Source organism: Cebus imitator, unplaced genomic scaffold, assembly GCF_001604975.1.
Source record: "Cebus imitator isolate Cc_AM_T3 unplaced genomic scaffold, Cebus_imitator-1.0 Scaffold236, whole genome shotgun sequence".
Lineage (NCBI taxonomy): Eukaryota > Metazoa > Chordata > Mammalia > Primates > Cebidae > Cebus > Cebus imitator.
The window spans coordinates 3,122,139-3,134,691 of record NW_016107551.1 but is presented as its reverse complement, the minus strand read 5'-3'; the positions used below and the strand labels follow the sequence as shown (position 1 = coordinate 3,134,691).

The window sequence follows — 12,553 nt, the reverse complement described above, 5'->3', positions numbered from 1 at the left end:
AAAAAAAAAAAAAAAAACACAAGAAGACTCAGTGGAAAGAAGCCAGGCTGGCTCCGGAAACTGGGATCCAGGAAATGACACAATGGTTAATCCCCTGGGTTTTCTTTTTATCTCACACATCCCAGACTTGGGGCGGAAAAAAACCAGCAGCCTGGAATGCCAATGGGGGCAACCAAAAAAGCCCCAACCAAAAGAGAAGAGACTCTCTGCCCTACCCTTCAGAGGAAGGGAATTTAGTGTTCTCTCTCAATTCATCACTGAAGGAGGGGGAAGAGACTATTTCTGGTTCTCTTCATATTAGATTCCTTAGTATTCAAGAACGGGAGTCAATCCTATCTTTAACTGAAGAAATGTGAAAAGAAATGACTTTGGCTCTAATTAGCAACATGGGATGATCATGGAAGAAGCACTTGACAGGAATCCCACCCTCAATTTCTCTACTACCCAAGGTCTCCCAAACGCTTGGTGGAAAGAAACTGAGTTTATGGAGAATTGTCCCTCCCTCCATTCCTCAGGATACTCAAGAATCTTTCTTTGGGTCAACTTGCACCACAGAGGATGGCATTATTGGACTTTTTCACAGCGACTTCTGTTCTTCCCTGTACAATGGCTTTGACTGGATTGTGTTGGCATCATGCTCTTCTCTTTTAGATGATATTCTGAGTTATAGCTTTTGTGTTTATTACAAGGGGTCAGTTGAAGACATTATTCAGGGTTCTTTTTATGATCATACCCTGGGCAATTTTCTTTCTGGCCATATAGATATATTAGAAATAACTGAATGATCCCAAAGACCTGATTTGTTTTAATCATGTGGAATTGTGACTCACAAAACTAAATATTTCCTGTTTGGGTTGGCTGCTGGAAAATTTAAAACTGAGTCAGTGGTCTACTGTGAGCAAGTCTGTAGTATCCATTGGCCTAATTTTGTAAACGAACCTTATGGTATACCTATTCTTACATCTCCTTGTCCTTGTCATCTAATTTTTTTCCAATTTAAGTAATCATGTTTTATTTTATGTAGCTTTTATAAATAACCTTAAATTTTCTTGAAATTTTCACGAAGGGCATGAATAGCCTGAGCATGGTCATAATTGCATAGCCCAAGAATGTAACATGTTTAAGTCTTTATAAAGTACATTTATTACCAGGGATTCATGCAGTAAAATGCTTATGAGAACGAAAATTCCAGAAGAAACAAAAAGAGCTAGATGCTTAGACAAAGGAAGTAAATGTAGCAACTGAAGCCATGTTGCAGGCTCCAAGAGGCTACTTCTGGGCACACTACAGATAACTGAGGCATTGGAAATATGAATAACCCTATATAGAACTCCCACAGAAAAGAGAAGATAGTGAGATTAGTGGCATCCTAGACTTCTCTGAAGCTATAAAAGAATATTGCTACCATCTGTGGGGACTCATATTGCCTTCTATTCAGGATCAAATGTTTTTTTTGACTTCTATGAGTGTGAACATCACTGACTATGGGCTCCCAGTGGAATAAAGGGTAACTAGGGACCACAGCCACAAGAACAGAAGGGGTTAGATTCTTACCATTCCCAGACCAGACTAAGTGAAAAACTCAGCCGAGATGCAGGTGTATCCCCGTTCACATTTCAACAAAATTCACGAATGTCTCTTACTATTTGCCATAAAATTCTTCTTCATTATTATTTCCAGTGGTGGCATCAAAGGGATGCCTTGAGAGAACACTCTCACCCCAAACTACCACCGATAAATGTACAATTTAAGTAACAACCATATGCTTTGACATGCAACCTCAGCTTCGAGGTCTTTCCTCCTCTAAGGAGTTTCCATTCCTAAGCAGCATCTATGTAAATATGGATGGGCCAACACTGTTTATTTTTACAATCCCCTGTATTAGTCTGTTCTCATGCTGCTATAAAAACACACCTGAGAGTGGGTAATTTATAAAGGAAAGGGATTTAGTTGATTCACAGTTCTGCAGGGCTTTGCAAGGCCTCAGGAAACTCCTAGTCATGATGCAAGAGGAAGCAAACATGTCCTTCTTCACATAGCAAGCCAAAACCACACAGCAAGGAGAAGTGCCAGGCAAAGGGGAAAAAGCACCTAATAAAACCATCAGATCTTGTGAGAACTCAAGAGAACAGCAGCAGTGGGCTACTGCCCCCATGATTCAGTTACCTCCCACCAGGTCCCTCCCATGACAAGTAGGGATTATGGCAACTACAATCAAGATTCTGATCTTTTTGGGTGGGGACACAGCCAAACCATATCAATGCCAGAAGTGCTTTTCCAAAAGGTAACTCTAAAAAAGGACTGCATATTTGTTTGTGATGTGGCAAGGCAGAAGGAAAAGTCGGAAAGCGGCCTTTGCTAATCGTTATTCAGAGGAATTAAGAACCCAGTTTGAGAGATTTTCAGAGGTTTCAGAAGTAAAAGAAAGATGATCAAAATCCTATATAGCAGAATGAGCACACGCTTTGCTGTGTATGAAAATATAGAAGCCAAAACTCCCAGTTCTACAGCTTCTGAGCGATTGAGCAATCTTGGACAACTCAATTCGAACTTTAGCTTTCTCCTTGAAAGGTGAATGAAAGGATTAAAGTAAAGAAGGTACCTGGGTTTATTCTGAAAACTGCAGAGCATTTGACCAGTGTCAGTTATGAGCAATAGTAATAGAAGTGTGGAGTCAACCTTATTTTTAAGGAAACAAATCTTAACTTTTCTGTCTCTTTTTTATGACCCTATCTATCTAATCTTAACCTAACAGAACCCCTTTTGTGGTAGCTTAATCAAGTCTCCTTTGCTTCAACCAAAAGAGTCTGATCTCTACTGATTTCATTGTTTTGTCACTTCACAAAGTGAATGCTTCTACATAAAGCTCTGAAAAAGTAACAAGTCATCGCAAATACATGTGATATCCACAATCTAAAAAATAATTGCATAAGCCTGGATGTTGAAAAGCCTTTCTAGAAACACCAAACATCCATTTTCCCCAAGAAATTTCTAAAACTTCCTTAGGCGCTTTTGAAGCATTCTTGATAACAACTGCTTATATAGAACAGAAGTGAAAGAATCAATCAAGTTGGTTTTTAAAACAGCTACATTGTTGGCCCAAAGATGAACAATAGCCCTATTATCAATTTTTTAAAAATACATTTTTTAAAGGAAAAAAAAATCAAACTTGGACAGCCTGAACTTTAAATGGAAGACACATTGTACAAATCAGTAGTTCTGCTACATAGAAAAACTCTACTTAAGAAAAAAGCCTATTTAAGAAAAAAAATATTAACTGAAGATTTACTTAGAATTAAGTTATGGATATCCATATGTAATTCCAATATCTAAGGAGACTTTCTGCAGTATTTCCTTCATTCTCTGCGGAAATGTGCAGTGTTATAAAACTATCTTAGAATTCCCCTCTCTTGGGCTGTATGCTTGCTGCAGGGAAGAAGATAGGAAAATTAATAACTTCCTGGTAGCCTAGTATGTGTCAAACATGTGTGTATACTTTTCAGGGTCAGCCCATTACATGTGGTCAAAAATGCGGGAATGCAAGCCAGGCAGAAGGTACAACATATGAGGACAGGTGGGAAGAAAGATAAAAAAAAGGAAGGAAACAGCGGGAAGCCTGTAGAGGGGAAATCAAAAGACTTAGAAAGAGGGATGTCTGAGCATACATCATTGAATAAATGACAACAAGAATTCTGTCCGTAACAGTGTCTGATATCCTAGTGAACAATAGTTCTAGGTTGACAAACTAAGATCTTGAATTCGATTTGACTTTTAGCACTATTATATCATTATATCGGAACATACAATGACTGTGTTGGGCTTAGAATTAAAAAAAAAATAAAAATCTCAGAAAATGTCTTATGCTTTATTACATGATAATCCAGAGACTTCTAATAGCAACTGAGTGGCACAGCAATTATGGTGGTATCCACAAATCTACCCCCAGCATACTAAGGACTGTGACTGCTTTTAAATTATGAGTATTTATATTTAAGTTTAAAGAACTAAAGATATCATCCATAGCATTTCCTTCACCCTACCAAATTAAGGAGTATCAGGAAACTATCTTAGAATTCTACCTGTGGCCTGGCCACTGTAATGTCAGCTGTAGAAGAGACTCATTAACAAAGACAGAAGCATTGGAGAATAAAGACTTCTCAAGCATCCTACTTAGCACAAAAAGTAAACCAGGAGGCGCCAGGCTTACTCATTCATTCACTCTTCAGAAGGACTAACCTTCCCACTGGCTTCCCTGCACCCCCAGTGAACTCTGCCCTGCCCACTCCCAACTGCCCGTGATTCCTTTGAGTCTGAGGAAGGGGAAGCACATAACTACATATCTGTTAATCCTAGGAATTCAACCTTCTTCCTGCACTGTCAGTCATCCTATTTCTTTGAGGGATGGAAGGCCTTCTGTTCCCTGGCTGGCATACCAGTGGACAGGAAAGAAATCAGGAACTGCTTTTATTTAACAGGTAGCTTCGCAAACCTTTTTCCATGTGTAGCACTGGATTTGAGTTGCAGTAGCTTGTTTTCCAAAGACAGTTTTTTTTCTAGTAGTGTTCTCTTCTCCTAGGAGAAAATAAGATACAAATTTTGCTAAACTGGATGTGTATGTTTGGTAAGGCAGTCCTCTGTTCAAACTAGAACTATGGTTTGAGCTAAAGAGCTGATTTCACATGTGCTGTTACTCCCCATCTTCAAGGAAATCTGGCCAAGTATTCTCCTGTGTGTTTTACACATAGTTCAACTATAGGCCAAGAATAGTAGTTTTCACTCTCTCACCTGCCTGGAGGACTTTTGCTCCTCCTCCAGGGCATTGCCTGTAGCCTGTTCAGCTCAGCCTCTCCCATTCACCTCTCCCCATCCTGCCCCACATAAACAGCCTGCTCATCCCTCACTAGGCACTGGCTCTCCCACCCTTATACCGCTTCCCTACATTAGACTGAGTTGGTGGTATCTAAGGACAGTAGATACCCTACCCACTACATGGCATCTGTCAGAGAGTAGTAAATAAACGTATGTTTGATGAAGGATCAAGGCCACAAAGATACAACTGCTATCCAATTAGTGTACAGGAGAAACTGAGATTGCAATTTTTTGATACTGAGAAAGACTATCTTTTAAAAATGCCCTAATTTGATTATTAAGCCAAACTGTTTCCATCTTAAAGGAAAACAAACAAGACCATAGAAACGAAGCTGAGATGACTGTGTTCATTTTATATTTGATGGCAATTGGCTGAAAACAGGAATTTGGTGCTTTGGCCTGATGATTGAGGTTGCCAAGTTGGAAAGAATCAAGGGAGATTGAAAAGAGGGAGGAATTGGTATTGGCAACATGGATGAAATTGACTGGAAGAGATGTGCTGAAACTATCTACAGTGCTGTTTAAAGTTACTTCCTGCGGCAGCATCTGAATGAGTAGTACACAGAGAGGCTGTGCTGTATAGCAGAAACATCACAAAGATGGTCTGCAGGGACTTACTTGGTTTCTACATTTTGGCCAAGGTTTTAAACTCTCTGGGCCTTACCACTGTTAAGAAAAATTAACCCAAATTTGGAAATAAAAACAATACACAGCATGCAGTTTTAATGTCATATTGGATAATCATTTAATCATCAGACCCAAGATTTAATTCTCTGAGAATTTCCCTGTGTTTGCTTCTATTATTTATTATTTTATTAGAGCCCTGATTCTGTGAAGCTGAATGTAAATTTGTAGATTTCTGTCTGGTGGAAGAGATAATCAGATAATCCCAAAGATTATGGTTTAATTGCCTTAAAGAATATTAACTGTTTTTTAAATGTAATCCAGTAATCCTATTCTATTTTCACTTTTTCTCCAAAATGCCTATAAATGGCTAGTTCCTCAAAATATTTTATTTAAACCAGGTTTCTCATCTTACTGTTTCCTTCAATAATCAATGAGCTACTTGCAACATTTGACAGGCATTCATTGTATATTCATTTGATTCATACTTTTATCTTCTGAGCATTCCTAAAATGGGGATAATATTACCTATATTGAAATGTTGGGATGATGGAGATAATATATGTAAATGGCATACAGGCTTCCTGGCACATATTTGGACCTCAGTATATAATAATTTGAAGGTACCAGTTACTTCATAGCTGATGTGTTCTGTTATTTTTTTTAAATTATGCTCACTTTTTCCAATTTTTCTTATAGTATTCTTGCCACATAGAAATTGTCCTGGAGTTACCCTCGCTGTGTTCAAATTATTTCTGAGGGATCACAGATACATCTTGCAAGCATATGATGATGCTTGGGTTATCAAAGAAACACACCACAGATAATGTATTTTGAATTTGTCAGGTGAGGGAAAATGGTTCCTAACAACATTAAATAGACTTACTCTTGATTAATGGATTTTCATAAACAGGAGTCAGGGAAACCAGATAGCCGGACACGTAAAAGCTCTCCCTTGGCCAGGCTCTGGCATCTAGGTTGGGTTCTTTTTGCCTCCTCTTTGACAACACAGAAAATCATACCATACCGGATAGCATTTCTCAGGCAATGTCTTCAGGAAAGGGAAAGGGAGTTTGCAGCACCCCACAGTGGGCAACCCACTATTCCCAGAGCCATACCTCGAGACAGCTCCAGGATTCCCTCCCCAGACTGATCCGAGTGGGCACCAATTTAAATCATTGCCAAATGATAACATCTGAATGATTTGGGAACCAAGTTTATCAGTTTTGTCCAGCATTAGAGAAGACAGGGGCATAATGGAAAGTGGTATGATCTAGGAAGTGGAAGATTGTGGAATCGTTTCTGGTTTATGCTGTCCTCATTTATAAAATTATCATGAGGAACTAGGTGGTCTCAGGAGTGCCTTTCAGCTCTAAAATTGCAATAGAGCTAAATCGATGACATTAGGAAACAAATATGATGTAACAGAATTACACTGCTGGCAAACGGAACATATGCTATATTAAAATGCTCTTATTGGGCATTTTTGCTAGCTGATCACTGTGTTTATGGAATTCATTCTCACTGCATTCTTGATTAAAGTGGGACAGATGGTGAAGGTTTTAAGTAATGTGTTCATTACCAGACCTCATACCACTAATGGCTATTTACTGGAGCGGTGGATTGTTCAAGTGAGTAGCAAGAAAATTCTTCTCCAGGGGGTACGCACTACCAGAGCAATATTTATCAACCTTTGTGAGAATGTTCATTTTTAATTTTTACTTTATTTTTGAACTTGTTTTTTCCCTATTAATACAAAAGGGCCAGTACACCCTCCTTTATTCTGACCCCCACTCCCTACCTGAGACACCCTTCCTCACAGCCTGTCTTCACAGTCTCTCCTTAAACCAAGATGTTGCCAAGCTTTGCTTCTTACAGTTTTATTTATTTGCTTGTTTCACAAATATAAAATATCCTTAAACCAATTTGGTTTTATTTTTGTTTTGTTTTTTGAGACAGAGTCCTGCTCTATCACTCAGGCTGGAGTGCAGTGGTGTGATCTTGGCTGGCTGCAACCTCCCAGGTTCAAGTGATTCTCATGCCTCAGCCTCCAGAGTACCTGGGACTATAGGCACATGCCACCATGACCAGTTAATTTTTGCATTTTTTAGGAGAGACACAGTTTCACCATGTTTGCCAGGTTGGTTTTGAACTCCTGGCCTCAAGCGATCCTCCTGCCTCAGCCTCCCCAAATGCTGGAATTACAGGCGTGAGCCACCATGCCTGACCTAAACCATTTTTTTTTTTTTAAAGATAAGACTCCTGCACATTTCCCTTCCACATTATCCCCACTTATCTCTACCCTCCAGAGATTCCAGTAGGCTGTATTCTAGGAAGTCACTGAATTATTGTGGAAGGTTTCTGCATGACCTTGCCAAGCCATGGGCATCCTGTCTACTTCCTCTGTCCAACATCTCCTGGAGACAGCCCACTGTTATGAGTTATTATCAGGGAGGAGTGAGGCCATCACTTCCCAAGAATGTTCTGCAGGATCTGGGCCACTGAACCTTACTCTGGAATACACTCCTCTGCCTTCGACTGGGCTTTCGGCTTCCCTAAAGGACTCATAGAAGAATTAAGAAAGGGAGATCTAGGAAGTTCTTTGAACCTCACACAATCCAGATATACTACATTGTCATCTCCACAAAAAGACTATCTGGTTCATTTACAAATGTATATCCAGCCCGTAGTTCTATGCTGTGGATGGTGGTGTTCAAATATTTGTTTAATGAACAGTGAAGTAAATATATCCCAGACCTCTGAGATGAACTTACATCTAGAACACATTTCCTGGGGTCACTAGGAAATAGAAATTATCTTCCACTGTTCTTTTGTTAATTGGGGGGCAGTGACAGTGGCCACTAAACCTGACCCAATATTACCAGGTTTGAGATGGGGTGAGCTCTAGTCTATACTTAAATGTTAAGCTGGTTAATCAAGTTGTTTGGTGAAGCAATTATATTCATTTCCCAGAATTGGCTTTCTTTCCTTAATGCAAACATTCTTTGTGCTATCTTAGTTTTGTTAAGCTATTTATTATAGGATCAAGTATTCTGACACTACCAAGTACTCAACCAAATATTACAGTTTTTCCAAAACAGCATAATTATAAACTTTCATGCCTCGATAAACTAATCACTTAAGGACATTCTAGCCCACTGATTCTGCTAAAGTATAACACTCTGTGACCCACCACATAATAAACATGCAGTTGGATATTATTATCTTAGAACCACTTGAGAAATGAGCATATTTAATTTTTGTGATTTCCTCATAGGACATCACAAAGACTATAAATTCAACCAAATCACAATGTTATAAAACTTTAAATTCTTGGGAAATATTTTTAAACAAATCAAAGTTCCTTTGGTAAGAAACCCAAATATTGAAATGTGATGTTTTTGAAATGACATTTATAAAATGGCATAAACCCAGGCAGAATAATAAAACAAAGCTAAAAAGAACAGAGGCAAATACAATAAATATAAAAAAAATGTATTAGGCAATATTTACTAGAAGCCAAAACCTACATTCTTCTCAAACCCCAATTCCATTTCAGAGATGCCAGTTTTCTCTTTGTTTTGCTATTAAAAAAATATTCCTTGATTTGTCCAAATTCTAAATTCTAAGGCATGCATACACAAATTTATGCATTTACCTTTTATGTATATTTGGAGTGCTAGCTACTTAAATGAACATTGTATGAAACATTTTATAATTTTTGTTCTATTATTACTCTTCTCTAAATATGCCTTCTTAAAGTTCCAATTTCCATAGAATGGATTTTCTTAATGTTAACCGTATCTCTCCTAGTGCAGCCATAGGTTTTTACAAACACAAAGTGGACTTGGGTGGCCAAAAATGGATACTGCACATTAAAATGCTGTGATTACAATGACCTGCCATATTATTGCTCCTAGTAGATGGACTTTGTGATCTTTTCCATTATTTGCATTCACAGCCTCACCTGGGTCCCCTTTCTAAGTTATGTATTTCCTAGAAAGATAATGTGACAAATGATGATATGACTACAGTATTTGCAGAAAGGTAAATCAATCACTACAGTATAGATCATATGAAATGTTTAAGGGAAAAAAATATTAAATCATTCCTAAGGCCAAGAATTGTAAAGAGCACTTTCACTTAATATTATCTTATTTAATTTAACGTCCTATTTATTTTAGTGTTATTTTATTACTTGCTCATCTTAATCATGTCGGTAAGAAAATCCCCTAATTCTCCAGAGACTGTACCTTTTCCATTCTCTGTACAAGGTTCTCTAATTCTGTAATTTGACTGTGTTTTTCTTCAAGTTTTTCAGCAACTTGATTCAGATTTTCAACATGTTGTTTCAATTTCTGTTCTTTTTCAACCTTGTTAACCTATGGTCAGAGAAACAGTTGTGTTGTGAAAACTCGGTTTTTATTAAACCTATACATATATTACCTCTTCCTATAATTTTCTAGTTAGCCAAAAAAATTCCTAATTCATACTTATTTAGAATTACTTTTTTGGTATCAGCGTTTCCTTCAAAATAACTCTGATAGACTACAACAACATTAAATAGAGAATTAATAATGTATAAATATTCTTCCTAGAATGTTTACATTTGTTACCATAAAGCATACTTCCTGAACTGGTATAAGAAAGATACTAATTTAAGAAAAAAAAACATTTTTTTTTACTATACTTTAAGTTCTGGGGTACATGTGCAGAATGTGCAGGTTACACAGTTATACATATGCTATGGTGGTTTGCTGCACCCATCAACCAGTCATCTACATTGGGTATTTCCCCTACCAGAACACACAAAAAAATCTTACATGTTCAATGAAAACATGTTTTATTTTTAATCGGGAAGTGTCACGAAAGCAGAATAAGCCTCCTCACTGTATCATGGTGCTACTTCATAGGCATAGAGGACGGGTAGGGCTGACGATCATGGGAGAGAAGTCTTCGTCTAGCAGGCAACAGGCCACAGTGGGACTGCGTCAACTAACTTCTTACTCCTCTGCATGTGTATTTTACAAGGTTTGACATTTCACAGGGAAAAATAAGTGTCTGGCTTCCCTTGTAAATACCAAGTGGGCCTTCCTGTCAGGTCACTCCAGGCTGGGGCTGAGCCCACATTACAGGGATGCATGCTTCCTGTCCCCACAAGCACCACCATCACATAGCGCCCCTCATCCGCTTCCCGCTTACGTTCTTCATCTGCACCCTGTAAGCGGGTGAGTTTGCAACTATCACTACCACAGCCTGAAGCATGAAAGGGTGTCACGTAGGCAGTGAATTTCCTACTGTACTCCCCAGAGACACTCCTATAGCTTGAGCTGACAGACACCTGGGTGCCCCAAACTGTTATGAATGAACTTTCCGATTAGCTGTTTTATATTTTTAATGTTGGCAAACAAATACACACACACACACATACACACACAGGCACACACACACTTTTTTGACTCCTCCAGTTCTAGAATATATTTTTCAGACAGATTTTATTGGTCCTAGTATATATACTCCAGATTTAAAAGCAAATGAACAAAGAAGAATATGCATGAGGGTATGTACATGTTTTTTATTTTTAACATTTATATATATTTACATATTAAAATATAAAAATAGATAACTTTATATATTTTTAACTATATATACATTCATATTTTTGTTTTCTATTTTTTTAAATCTGAAGTATGTATCCTAAGACCAAAACAAGTTTGAAACTATGTGTCTTTCACTCTAGAGACAGAGACATCCAAGTCCAGAAAGAATGGCTTAGTCTGAGTCATCTAGCGAGTCAACGACAGAGCCTGAAGGGAAGTTACCAGCCAGGCTCGGAAGGGCCAGCCCAGATTTCCAGGCACGGTGGCGCTGCCTCCCTCCCACCTGTGTTCTTGGGGGCTCTGGGTAAGAACTGAGACACAGCAGCTCAGCAACATCTGGGGTGTTGGGCTACACAGCGTGAGGGAAATCGGCAAAAAAGACTAGCCCACCGCTCCTTCTCCAAGTCTTCTGCCAAGTCATTTGGCCATTGCTTATTTCATTTCTAATTCTTCCAGAAAGATGAACTTGAACAGCTCGGGGTGGGGGCTCGTTCTCCAGTAGACAAGCTGCGTGTTTGGTACCTGGAGTAAGTGTTTACTGTCCTCATGCTTTTTTCTCACTTCTTCGGATTGTGTTTGGTAGTTTTCAAATAATCTCCGGGCCACGTCTCGCAGAGCTGCTGCTCCTGCTTCTCTGGAGGCTTCCAGCTAGAAAAAAGGTCACTATGCATGTTCTGACATTTACAACAAAAAGTGTTAAAGGCAGAACAGTTTGGTTGGCAATTAAGAACACCAAGGCTGTAACTATACATGTACAGCCTCATAGAAAATGGATAGGAGAGAAGACACTGTTACCTGGTAGGAGGAAAATGTACAATAAGAAACTCCCTATTTAGAGGGGCTGCTGTGAAGCGGGAAATTAGGAACTTGGAGAGACGAATGGGGAAGCCAGAGGATTTTATTTAATGTGATTGCAGGCTCAGTGGAATTGCTTCCTAAGCCTGAGCAAGGTACAAAAAAACTGAGGGCCTTTTAAGTACCTTTGTGCTACAAGATGATTAAGCAGGAAGTGATTTTACAGAACTAAGAACAAAGAGCAGTTAATTATCCTGTGACATGTCTTGTGACGTACTTTACATTTGAAAAATAACATTGTAAGAAACAGGTCTTACATTCTTTAGGTTTTATTTGCCCTGTGACCTTGCAGGTGGTCAGCAAGAAAAATAGGAACTTCTGGATGCCTGGGAACTTTGCTAAGAAGGTGGGGAGGCTAGATAAGGTTGAATGGTTTACAGAGAGTTAGTTAATTTTAAGCAGAGCAGAGGAGGGGAGGAAGTTTCATCTTAAACACAACACAGTAAATTTTGCCTTATTGTACAGCAATTGTAAATTATTAATTTCCCTCTTCAGTTGAACAGGCAGATTTGCCCTGGTCAAACCAAAGCAGAGCTCATTCCACAGCAATGCCCTGCAGATATACTCCTCACCGTTCAAATAACTCTATGGTGCTCTGTCAGCTT

At 38.7% G+C, this 12,553-nt stretch overlaps 1 protein-coding gene across 1 annotated transcript in view; it reads right to left on the bottom strand.

Annotated features, from left to right (window-relative positions):
- CCDC68 (coiled-coil domain containing 68) overlaps positions 1–12,553 on the bottom strand; it is a 57,663-nt gene that overhangs the window by 20,879 nt on the left and 24,231 nt on the right. Inside the window, exons 5-7 of the mRNA XM_037727679.1 lie at positions 11,616–11,741; positions 9,747–9,875; positions 4,490–4,572 (exon numbers count right to left, since the gene is read on the bottom strand). Coding sequence (XP_037583607.1) covers positions 4,490–4,572; positions 9,747–9,875; positions 11,616–11,741 — 338 coding nt within the window. The remainder of the gene's footprint in view (positions 1–4,489; positions 4,573–9,746; positions 9,876–11,615; positions 11,742–12,553) is intronic.